The sequence below is a fragment of the Leguminivora glycinivorella genome, chromosome 14, assembly GCF_023078275.1.
Source record: "Leguminivora glycinivorella isolate SPB_JAAS2020 chromosome 14, LegGlyc_1.1, whole genome shotgun sequence".
In the NCBI taxonomy this organism is placed as follows: Eukaryota; Metazoa; Arthropoda; class Insecta; order Lepidoptera; family Tortricidae; genus Leguminivora; species Leguminivora glycinivorella.
In genome coordinates this window covers 4,133,414-4,146,232 of record NC_062984.1, presented here as the reverse complement: position 1 = coordinate 4,146,232, position 12,819 = coordinate 4,133,414, and the positions used below count along the sequence as shown (strand labels likewise).

Here is a 12,819-nt window from a genome sequence, read left to right as displayed (position 1 = left end):
AAATATAAATAAAATAAAAATCATTTATTTCAGACTCAGGGTCCATAGATGGTTAGTAGAACATTACAACTCTAAAAAAAAAAAAAAAAAAAAAAAAAAAAAAAAAAAAAAAAAAAACTAATATTAGTGTTAGTAAGACATTTACCTAATGCTAAGACTTAAAAAACTAAAACAATTCACACTTAAAACCTAGACATGGCGACAGCGTGCAGCATTTGCCATCGGTTGAGCATGGGGCCATTTTCACGCTCTATAAATACGTTCAAGATGCTGTTGGGGCTGCCGCGCAGGCGACGCATTAGTGAGGCGCACCTTTTGCGCATTATTGCCGCGAAACTGTCCACGTTGGCCTCTGCGAACATACCAGAGGCACTGCAAAAACGCGGCAGCCCCATCAACACCCGGAACGCATTATTATATTGGACGCGCAGGCCGTTGTACGCCTTCTGCGTAAAGTTGGTCCACAGGCTGCAAGTATAGAATGACTGACAGTACGCTTTGAAAAGTGTAACCTTTACTTGTGCAGTACATTTCGCAAACCTGCGGGCCAACATGTTACATCGGACGGCCAACGACCTACGCTCCTTCTCCACGTCCAGGTCATCACTCAGGTTGTCAGTCACCCAGTGACCCAGGTACTTGAACTTGGTGACGAAGTTTAAAGGGATACCGTAGAGTGTCACTAAAGGTACCGCAGGATACGTTTTTCTACCGGCCTTAAAAATCATCACCTCGCTTTTTTTAACATTGTACCTGAGTCCATGAGCCACTGCATAGGACTCGCATATTTTCAACAGCCTTCTCATTGCATCCATTGAGGGCCCAAGCAGCACCATGTCATCCGCGTAACTGAAATTATTTGTGGCGACTCCGTCAATGTGACATCCGGCATAGGTACTGCTTAGCTCCTCAATGAGAAGGTTGACATACAAATTAAACAGCTTTGGTGAGGACAGCCCACCCTGTCTCACCCCACACATCAATTTATAACCCGGTGACATTGCATTCCCCCATCTTACAAAGTTGCTTTGATGTAAGTACCAATATTTAAACAGGGCTGTCACTTCCTTAGGTACACTAGTCTCATTACGTAACTTGGCCCAAAGGATGTCATAGGCTACAAGGTCGAATGCCTTTGATAGGTCCAGGAACACACCATAAACCGGTGTACTCCTGCTGGTATAGTACTGCACGGTATTCTTGAGGGCCATGATCGCACTCTCTGTGGAAAATCCCCGCCGAAATCCAAATTGTGCATCATTTAACTTGATATGCTCATCCAACTGCGCATCAAGTAGACCGTCCAGTACTTTGGCAATAGTGGTAGCCAAGGATATCGGCCTATAGTTCGACAGATCTGAGGCATCACCCGTTTTATTTTTGACGATTGGGACTACAACCGTCTGCATTAGTTCGTCAGGCAGGTGGCAATGACTCAGACAAAGTGTAAAAAACATGGCGAGTACTCTAGGCAGATGCTTTCCAGCATGCTTCAGGTGTTCAATGCTGAGTCCGTCATGTCCCGGCGATTTACCTCTGACCATATTATTAATCACTGTTTCCACTTGTTTGGCAGTAAAAGTGACACTCAACTCGACGGGAAAGTCCTCAGCAGTAAACACCCGTGACGCCGGACCCAGTGGCGATTCTACCTTAAAATTACTTTTGAATAAGTCCGCTATTTCGGAGGGATCAGTCACACCCGCGACGCTCACGGGAAGCCCAGACCTTGGGTTAAGCTTGTTGGTGGATTTCCAAAACTTTCCAAAATCTTTATTAAAATGGTGTTGAGCAATGATATCCATTTTAATCTGTTGTTCATTATTTTGACACCATTTTAATTTTGATTTAAATTGTCGCTTGGATTCACACATCTCATCATAAACACGGCCGGCGGAAGGCTTGCCGTGCAATATCCAATCTTGAAAGCAGAGCCTTGCCCTCCCGTGAGCCCCCCGAACATGCCTGTTCCAGCCCGTGATATACCTACCCCGTTTTATGGCTTTGGCATTGTAACTTCTTAATGATGCTTCAGTTAGTGTGTCTACGATAGCTTTATACATATTTTCCACAATTATTTTATGATTACTATTCGTACACATTTTATTGGCACAGCCACTGAATTCCAAAGGAAAATCGATTTCCCGCAATTTACTGTCACATATCTTACTAAATTGTGTAATTTGAGCCTCATCACGTTCCCCCCACGCGATCTTATTATTAATTACAATATGCTTCACAATCTTAGGTTTTATAATGGTAAGATTACATTCAACAAGAAGGGGGTAATGGTCAGACCAGTATGTATCACATAACACTGACACGCCGTGCACTGTTTGCCGCGCAGCACAGGTAACTAAACAGTGGTCTAGCCACCGGTGACAACCATGTGCGTCACTCACGAAAGTGTACGTGTTAGGTGCTAGCTTTTCCAGATCTAAACACGACCAGGACTGTTCTTCACAGAAACTCAAAAGTTCCGTAGCAAAAAGTTCTCCAGGGTGCGCATTAAAATCGCCTAATATAAACACTGATTCTACACTTTGACTTTCAATAATAGCACTTATTTCACTGAGGCATTCTATAAATTCAATTAAATTATCGGTAGAATTGGTGGGCATGTAAACCGAAAATATTAAAATAGAACAGCTGTTTGACAGTACCTTGATAGCAGCCAGACGCACACTTCTACAGGACACTACCAGCACATTAGGAAACCGGTCTTTCCTCCATAACAGGCCGACCCCGCCATAGGGACGCCCGCGCAGCACTCCGGCAGACGTGTCAACGGCCGACGTACCTGTCATCAATGACATCAGTCAATACATATTACGGACAGTTGTCCACAAATTCTAAAGAGTCCACGTGACTACTTTCACAATCTTCATTTTCCGATATTTCAAAGATTTGGCACAAACCCGAAATATGAAAGGATACTCGTTACATTGTATCTGAACGAAGCCAAACAAACCAGTCTGCAATGTTTTCTCTATTTGTACCGGACGATAGCCCGGTTCAGATGTAAAAATTTTGTATAGCTTTTGAACTGTGCTCGATACGACATCGATGATCATATATTGATTTAAACTAACACGATCTTCACTCATATTATTAAAAAACGGGACTTAATCGCGTAAAACTTACGTTCATATTTAACCCGACGTTTCGGACATGACATTACGTCCGTGGTTACGGGTCGACATCCCCCCGTCCATCCATCTACACGTGACCACGGACGAAATATCATGTACGAAACGTCGGGTTAAATATAAACGTAAGTTTTATGCGATTAAGTCACGTTTTAATTAAATAATATCGATGATCACCTTGGTGACTGGTGACTTAGTGAAATAATAGAAAGTACTACCGTGGAAAAGACACTTCCAAAAAACCGAAACTTCGCAGCACTTGAGGATCGAATAGCTTTGTCCATTTCTAATTTAGCAATTCCTCGCAACATGTCATCCTCTTTGACATGTCACCTCCCTAGCAAGGCCTAACTTCCTTAACTTATATTAACTTCCTTAGAAATACATGACCCCTTGCAATGCGCATGTAGTAATTGGTTCTTAACATAGTGATCCCAGGAATAAAAATATTTTTTTTTAATCTTTATTTAATGAGCTTATGAGTATTATATTCTTTTCTACAGAGCCCTTTTAAAGCTAGGAACATATTACGCGGACGTCCGCCGTCGCGCGTCCGCGGACGCGGATCTAGTCAATGAATATACACTTACATCTCTTTCGGCTATTTCAGGTCAGGTTATCAAAAAACAAGTAATTATCTTAATCAGCACGCAAAAGGACGTCAAGGTTAGCGAACCCTAATAATTGCTAGTAGTGATTCCGAGTCGAACAGCGAGCGTAGCCGAATGCACAAACGCTCACGAAACGCTCGTAGATATCTATCTCTATCGCTCTTGCGTATTGGCGCGACAGAGCCAGACTACCATTCGCGGCATTTCATTTTCGTTTAGCGTCGTAGAAATGCCATTTGGCTACGGGGGCAGGGCCGAAATCACTCGCAATGCACAAAATTGTCGTTTGTGCTCACTTCAGTTAGTATGCACCAATCAACGTGAGGTCGTATCAAAACGAGATAAATCTATAACAAGTTTCTCTATTTCAATCGGCTCCCAGGACAAAGCAGAGTGCTATCCGATCGTGCAGCTCGATCCTGAACAATATTTAGGAAAAACTGGCTGAATGGTATTTTCGTATCTACGGAAGATGTTTTGTTTCGAAAAAACCTTGGAAGTTTGCTCGGTTTTTAGTGAGAACAGCGGGATAAAACGTAGTTCTTTGGTGAACTTAATCCGAAGTAGTACCATAGTATAATAAAGGGTACTATCATACAGTATGGCTCACGCTCCCCGCCCCGCTATGGCTTACCGCCCTTCAAAAACGCGAACAGTCGACCAGTCGAAGCATAGTACGCGTTCACCTACACGAGCTTAGACTGTGTGCTTGGAACGCGCCTCTTTCATATATTTATTTGATCGCCAGTGTCCGAGTTGTGGTAGTACTGTGTGTATCGTTTGTTTGTTAGAGCTACAAAAATATGTTACAATCGAAAAGAGATGATATTGGTAACATTTTTTAACTACTGACAAATTATTCTTGAAGGTAAATTTTAACATCACATAATATCCACCTGTCCTACAATGCGTATATGCGTAACATATTAAGCTTTGCTAAGCTTAGGTAGTTTGAATGATCTAATTAATGGTCAACCTGCATAACGTGTCGTATATTTCTAAATGGAAATAGATATCATACACGAAAGAAAAATCGACAAGGCCCACTGGTGGCCGAGCCGGGAATAAAACCCGGGTCTTCAGCTTACGCGGCTAAACATTCTAAACAACGTAAGACGTTACCCGAAGATAATTTATATATAGTAGTGTGACTACTTGAAAAAAGAACAAATCAAAAAAATATTCAACAAAATAATTTGATTTGTTCCCTGGTTGTGTCGTGTATTTATTAATTATTTGTTCGATTCTTTAGAAGAGTGTTTTTGTTACCTCCCTCGATAGTTCAGGCACAGGCCTATCTGAGAAACAAAGATTTAATATATATTTATTCACAGTGAGCTGTAATCCTTACTTTCCTTTTCATAATAAAGCAAATTGACTACTAAAATAATCATTATCACATATCCATACTATAATATTATAAATAGGAAAGTATGTGTGTCTGTTTATTCGTTCTTCACGGCAAAATGGAGCGACGAATTGTCGTGATTTTTTAAGTGGAGATAGTTGAAGGGATGGAGAGTGACATAGGCTACTTTTGTCTCTTTCTAACGCGAGTAATAATTTCCTTTATACATATTATATTCCGATCAAAATGTTGTTGGATTGTATCACGTATTCTCAGTACTGAGACTCACTCAAGAAGCTCGGCGCTTGCGGAGTGGTGTCTCCCACGGGTATATCAGGACCGGGGAACTTTAGTTTCCTTCTATTTTTACACCCGCTGGGACCGTTTAGGAACCTTGGAAATTCAGTACAGAGCTTGCTGAGTTTAGTGTTTATTGTGGATTATCTGGTAGGTATGTTTGTTATCGTCGGTGAGTGGAGGTTTTTTTTTGGTTAGTTGAGACATATTTTAGCATGATAAACAAAATCAAGAAGATTACTCTGCTGATCTGCGAATAAATAAAGTGCTCTTCAATCAGAGTTAACCCATTATAATTAAATATATTTTTAGGAATCAGAGTAAGAAAATACGAAAAACGATCAACAACAATTAAATTTAATGAAATCAACGTTATAAGAATATGATTAGCCTAAACCTAGGTAACCTAAGTGCGTAAGTACGAATCCGCGAAATCCGATATCGACCGATCCCTATCAAGCGCGCCGCGAAAGTGAAGCTGCCTCGTGTTCCGGCGCGCCCGCCACCGCCCTCGCGATCGCGCGGCCGGCGTGGTGGCGCGATGTGACGTCAGCGTGGCGAGCAGGACAGGTGACTTCCCTCTCGTTCTTGGGCGTCTGGGGAAGTTTCTGGTAATACGGCCGTCCCTGACAGCGTGACGCCCTCGTCCGCTCGATCTTCTTCATCACTTGCTTGCTCGTCAGCTGAAATCAACACAAAAACAAAACTTATAACCAGCCATTTAGCCAACAGTCCAATTTCAATCGTTTAGTCAAAATTCTTGCGTGATGACAGCTCGTGCGCACTAGACTGTCATGACGCAAGATAACCTTTCTCACAGGTTCTTACATCCAGCATCACAGAGTTTTATTATGAAAATACCTCAAATCCATTCGCACATTCATTCATTTCAAACTCGCACATATATTCATACTAGTCATGACTTAGTACCATGGTCTGCCACGACATCATGTCGCACTGCTACCCCGTAAAGAGTACAGTCTGCCACGACATCACGTCGCACTGCTACCCCGTAAAGAGTACAGTCTGCCACGACATCACGTCGCACTGCTACCCCGTAAAGAGTACAGTCTGCCAGCCGAGAAAACACTACAAATATTTGTAGTCTGCCACGACCATTATAGTCGCACTGACACCCACTAGGATGCAGTCTGCCGGCCAAAACAAAAGAACGTACGTACAATAGAATGTGACTACACTGTCAACCAACATATTCGGCCAGGGTCAAACTTACACTGCCACCCATGTCACATAGGTGCAGTCTGCCAGGACCACAAGTAGTCCACCACGACCCAGTAAAAAGTTGATATCAAAGGACCAAACATTTGGTACTCACTTTCAAAAAATGTTGCGCAAGTATCAGGAGTCCACTCTCCGAGCCACGGGACCATATATTCCGCAGCGGCTCGTGTTTTCTTTCCATATGCGCCTGATAGCAATTCTAACTCGTATCGATCATGAGGTAAGACCGATGTTACTTTGTATGGACCCCTCATACCGGAATCTAATTTTCCAGTAGATTGCGCTCTTTTGATGACGAAAGCAAAGTCTCCAACTTTGTAGGCACGTGGTTGCTTACGACCTTCGTTAACTATGGCGTCTTGCTGCCTCTGCCTTGCAGCAAGTCGTTCGCTCACGCGCTGCCTCCTAATTACCGTCAGTGCCTCCCGATTCCCATTGACGTTATCGAGAGCAACATCACGTACTAAAGAGCGCAATATAGGAGTAGTAGCATCTATTCCCACGAGCAATTTGAGAGGCGATACATTTGTGGCCGCATTTTTAGTTAAATTGAGAATTAATTGGATTCGCCATAGAACATCGGACCACTCGGCGCCTTTGTTATTTGCTTCTACCCTAATTAAATTCTGCACTGTACGACAGTAACGCTCTGCTTGACCATTTTCATGGTGCATTTCAGGGGTAATGAAATGTGTTTTACACCCTAACCCCAATATCCAATTTTGAAAACTGTTACTTTCAAACATACGCCCTCTGTCATTAACTATAAGTGAGGGTGTACCAAACAACGAAATAGCATTTGAAAATGCACGTTTTAACTCGTCCGCGTCTTGTCGGTACAAAGCATACAAAAGACAATATTTAGAGAATGCGTCTACGACTACCAGGACATACTTAAAGCCTTTGGAATCTGGCAAGGGGCCTAATACGTCCATATGAACGGTTGAAAATGGGACATCCGGCTTGGTAAATGATTCTATGGGCTGATGAGCAGATAGAGGGATTCTTTTACAAGTTAAACAAACAAGGCAATGTCCTATATACTTGCGCACAAATGCTCTAAGCCCAGGAAACCAAAAATGCCCAAGAATAAGCTCCGTCGTCTTGTCAACTCCAATATGATCATGCTCATCATGAAAAATTCTGAGTAAGCTGAGCCTGTGACCTTTTGGAATAAAACAAAGCAGACGGGCGTCCTCTCCAGTAGGAGTAAACTTGTAGCATAACAAATTGTTATGTACCTCGTACCGAGTCGAATCTAAGCGTCCCTCCTTCAAGCTATCAATAAGATTCTGCGTCTCAGAATCAGCCATTTGTGCCTGTTGAGCCCAGTTAGTTGGTTTACGAATATGCAGAACTTCCACAGGGTTTCTACTTAAATAGTCAGCATGAGGCAACAACACACCCTTTCGATACTCGATGGTAAACTGGAAGTCCTGCATGTAAACCCACCAACGAGCTACCCGAGGAATAAGGTCCTTCTTCTTTTCCGTCAATTTTAAAGAGTTACAATCTGTAACTATCTTAAAAGAAATGCCTACAAGGAATTGCCGAAAATGTTGTAGAGCCTTTACAATAGCCAGCGTCTCTAATTCGTAACTATGATACCTTGACTCTGCCCCCTGCGTGGCCTTGCTAAAATACGCAACTACCCTTTTTTGTCGTCCTTCGTGTTCTTGCAATAAAATAGCTCCGTACCCCAGTGCACTAGCATCTGTATGGAGCTCGGTAGGAAGATTTGGGTCAAATATAGAAAGAACCGGCTCGTCTGTAAGGCATTTAACTATATAGGCACGAGCATCTTCTTGCTCTGTTCCCCAGTCAAAAGGTACACCTCGTCTAGTCAACTTAGCAATACACAGCGTCTTTTGTGAATAACCCGCAATATACCGGCGAAAATAACCAGCAAGGCCTAAGAACTGACGCACTTGCTTAACATTTGATGGACGGGGTGCGTCAAGAAGAGCTTGGACTTTTTTTGGGCTCGGCCGTACCTGACCTTCACGTATAAGCCGTCCTAAATACTCTATTTCGGTTGTAAGAAAGTTACATTTTTTCAGGTTGATCGAAAATCCAGCCGTTGTTAAAGTGTTTAGGACCTGGCGCAGTAAGGCTAGGCCCTCGTCTACAGATTCGGACAGAATTAATACGTCATCTATGTAAACGAGAACCTTTCCGCTCTCGATAAATGGCTTCAGGGTTTCTGTAATGATCCTTTGATAAACTACGGGAGCATTTGCCAGGCCATAGGGCATCTTTAAATACTCATATTGGCCTTCAGGCGTGACAAATGCTGTCTTAGGAACAGAATCTTGGTCCATCTGTATTTGATGAAACCCAGTAGCCATATCGAGACTCGAAAAATACTTGGCTTTACCTAGGCGGTCAATATGATCGTCAATAAGAGGCAACGGGAATCTATCTTTGACCGTTATCGCATTTAAAGCTCGATAATCGACGCACATGCGATCTGTGCCGTCTTTTTCTTGACAAGAATGATAGGACTCGCGAAGTCTGAGTTAGATTCCCGTATGATATTTTTCTCTTTCAGGTCCTTAACTATATCACGAACGCGCAATTTCTCATCATGTGAAAGCTTATACGGCCGATAATTAACTGGTTGGTCGCTGTTTAATTTTATCGCCATAGTTCCAGTTGAAACAGTCGATGATGCAGTACCACTGATAAATGATTGAGAAAACTCATTAATAAGCGCATGTAATTTGAGTTTATCGTCGCCATCTAATGGTGTATTAACATCTAATTCTGTTTCACGAACATGTTGCACATAATCAGAATCTTCATCGCGTATTAGACGTTGCAATTTATTACTTTTTCTTATATAAGTTATGCCTCTATTTAGAATGTCTGTCCCTATTAATAGTGATGTGCTTATGCAAGACTCATTCACGACTAAGAATTCTGCTTCAATGGATATTTCAGGAAACTCCACTACTAAGTTAACTTTCGAAGTAACTTCAATTTCTTGAGGTCCGGCGCCTCTAAAGACTCGATATGTAGGTACCCTATTGCAATTGATGTGTTTCAACACGGCTTTTGATATTAACGAAAGACCTGAACCGCTATCTATGAGAACGTCTAAAGCAACACCTTCTATAACACCCGTTATTATATCTTGGTTGGTTGAAGAATCCTGATCGCGACACAAATTGACATTATTAGAGCGAGTCTCTGAGCGTTGCTTCGCAAAACAACGATCAGCGTTATGGCCGGTCTTGTGACAGTACGAACAAGTAATGAGAGACCTAGCATTTGATGTTTGCGTCCGAGAAGGTGGCGCACCAGCATGACTCGCATCTGAACTAGTCGCGGTCGCGGGAGCACTGCGGTTGGCATTGGTACCACCAAGAGAAGTATCTTCGAGCTTCGGCTTTTTAAAATGGCAGTTATAACGCTTATGACCTACGCCACCGCAACCGAAACATTTGATAGTATTGTCCGACCTGCTACTATACTCGCGCTTGCGTGGATTAAGACTTGAAGGTTTACGGGTAGGATCGTGGGACGAGACACGCGACGCAGATTTAGGCTTTGTAAACACCGATAAGAAATCAACAATTTGCTTTGGTTGAAGCTTTGCGTTAGTAGCAGCGGCTTTAATCTGTGAATCCGAAATGCCTCTGATAACTATAGCTGTTTTGAGGTCATCTGACAAACCGGTAACAATGTTCAAACGCATTAAAGCACGACGCGCATATTCTGCGTACGTAGGAAAATCCTTAGAATCGGTACACATGACATTGTAAAGAACAGTTGCGACATCTATATTTTGTGGGCAGAGGGAGCGAAATTCAATTTTAAAATTACTCCAAGAGCGGTCGTTTGTTACCCAATCATTGAGCCATAAACGTGCGTCTCCTTTTAAACAATTGGCAATACGCGACAAACACTCATTATCAGACCAACGATTTTTATCGCGAGCACTGTCTACCTCTGCACACCAAACACTGAAGTCGTGAATTTGGGGGTCGAAATTGGAAACGTAATAATGGTTCGGCCTTACTTGCAAGAGCGACGACAGCGTTCCCACGATCCTCTCCGTTACCTCGTCGACGGGAGGACTTGCGACAGAGATCGGAGGCTTTTCAATCTCTGCTGCTGGACCCTCCATAACTGTCGGAAGTGCCATCAGCGTAGCAGCACCTGGGGCCGGCAGTGGTGGTGTCGTTGCTCGCTGTGAATCATAAGCAGAAACAGAAAAGCCATTTGAAACCGGCGAAGGCGGGCGCGGCGTTGTCGACGTGGACCCTATTTTATCCTCAAGTTTCCTTATTTTACGTAATATCGTATTTAGTACCGAATCATCGTCGTCATTTCTATTCCGACTACGCTTACGTTTACGATTGGATGATTTCTCCGACATTTCGAACAGTAGAAAATAAATCAACTCAAATACGAACTCGGTAACGGTAGAAGCATATTTAAGTAAAGTCGTTAGCAATTCGGTTTTAAATTAATACGTAATTAACTACCTGCACACTTGTACAACATAAACAAAAGCAAACTATTAGCTATAGCGTAGCTATGTACACGCATAAATATCCTTAAACTATGTGCATAGATTAGTTAATAAAACAAAGCAAGCAAAACTACATTTAAAAACAACACGATTGCAAAACGATTACTAGCTACGAATGTAAATTATAAGAAGCACCACAATAAGCCAATTATTAAGCTATCACAAGCAAAGACGCAGGTATAACTTCGAATAGATTTAGAACAACGGAATAACTACACGAACTATCGCGCAACAAGCTAACGGAATTCGATTTTTAAATATTTAACGATAACACGAGCTGCCTGGATGCCACTAGCGTAAGTTATCTAATCCCGCTATCTGATTTTAGGAATCAGAGTAAGAAAATACGAAAAACGATCAACAACAATTAAATTTAATGAAATCAACGTTATAAGAATATGATTAGCCTAAACCTAGGTAACCTAAGTGCGTAAGTACGAATCCGCGAAATCCGATATCGACCGATCCCTATCAAGCGCGCCGCGAAAGTGAAGCTGCCTCGTGTTCCGGCGCGCCCGCCACCGCCCTCGCGATCGCGCGGCCGGCGTGGTGGCGCGATGTGACGTCAGCGTGGCGAGCAGGACAGGTGACTTCCCTCTCGTTCTTGGGCGTCTGGGGAAGTTTCTGGTAATAATATATTATATATTTGAATATGTCTCATGAAAGTTTAACTACACGTTATTATTACTAACTACACCATTATAATTACTTGCGTATTTTATACATGCAAATTTATTAATTTTAATGCAAAAAAAAATCTAACGTGGGTTTTGCAATATTTATTCAAACATTTTGACGTGTGTATTGTAACATTTCTTTGTATGATATCTATCTCAGAAACAAAGATTCTTATTTTACTCTAACATACAATCAGCTATTTAATTCTCACTTTAGACAAATAAAAATTTCTTCCAAATTGTTCACGATATATTTATTATCTTTAAATATTCTCAACAAAATGTTGTATTGTAATCACGTGCGTATTCTCAGTACTCCGTCACTCTCAAGAAGCTCGGAGGCTGCGGAATGGTGTCTCCCGCGGGTATAATCAGGACCGGGGAACTTTAGTTTCCTTCTATTCTTACACCCGCTGGGACCGTTTAGGGACCTTGGAAATTCAGTACAGAGCTTGCTGAGTTTAGTGCTTATTGTAGATTATCTGGAATAGTTGCTATATAGTCCGTCCGTGGATTTTTGTTAAGTAAAATTTTGGGGTTGGAGAAGAAACATTTTATAATCAAAATCTAGAAGATTACTTTGCTACTTCGCTGCTATGAATGCTAAACCGGTATTAATTAATTTCATTGATGCAATTGATACATACATACATACATACATACAATCACGCCTGTTTCCCAGAGGGGTAGGCAGAGATCACGGATTTCCATTTACTACGATCCTGACAAACCACTTTCGCTTCACACACTTTCATAACATTTCTCATACACGCTCGTCGGTTTCGAGTACTTCTGACCTGGCCTCTTTGCAATATTTCCCCGATTTGATCAAGAAAAGTTCGCCTAGGTCTTCCACTACCAACTGACCCTTCCACTCCTTTTTCATATACTTTCTTCGTTAATCTCCTCTCATCCATCCTCTCTACATGCCCAAACCACCTTAACATACCCATCT

The 12,819-nt window shown here is 42.1% G+C and overlaps 1 protein-coding gene across 2 annotated transcripts; it reads right to left on the bottom strand.

The window, feature by feature from the left end:
• Positions 1-5,745: 5,745 nt before the first annotated feature.
• On the bottom strand, positions 5,746-11,808 carry LOC125233623. 2 transcript variants are annotated; one of them, XM_048139685.1, is made up of 2 exons: positions 10,672-11,808; positions 5,746-6,088 (listed from the first exon to the last, which is right to left on the bottom strand). In XM_048139685.1, the coding sequence occupies exons 1-2, from the start codon at positions 11,029-11,031 to the stop codon at positions 5,861-5,863; spliced, it is 588 nt and encodes a 195-aa protein (XP_047995642.1). In that variant the 5' UTR covers positions 11,032-11,808; the 3' UTR covers positions 5,746-5,860. The 2 variants fall into 2 exon arrangements, with proteins under 2 accessions (XP_047995642.1, XP_047995643.1); XM_048139686.1 differs by lacking the exon at positions 10,672-11,808 and adding an exon at positions 6,742-7,630.
• Positions 11,809-12,819: the final 1,011 nt, after the last annotated feature.

Excerpts from the sequence above, each read along its gene's own strand:
- LOC125233623 (XM_048139685.1), bottom strand. The coding sequence starts at position 11,031 with ATGTCGGAGAAATCATCCAATCGTAAACGTAAGCGTAGTCGGAATAGA. Across the intron at positions 6,089-10,671 it reads CGCTGTCGTCGCTCTTGCAA|CTGACGAGCAAGCAAGTGAT; the intron begins GTAAGGCCGAAC and ends TGTTGATTTCAG.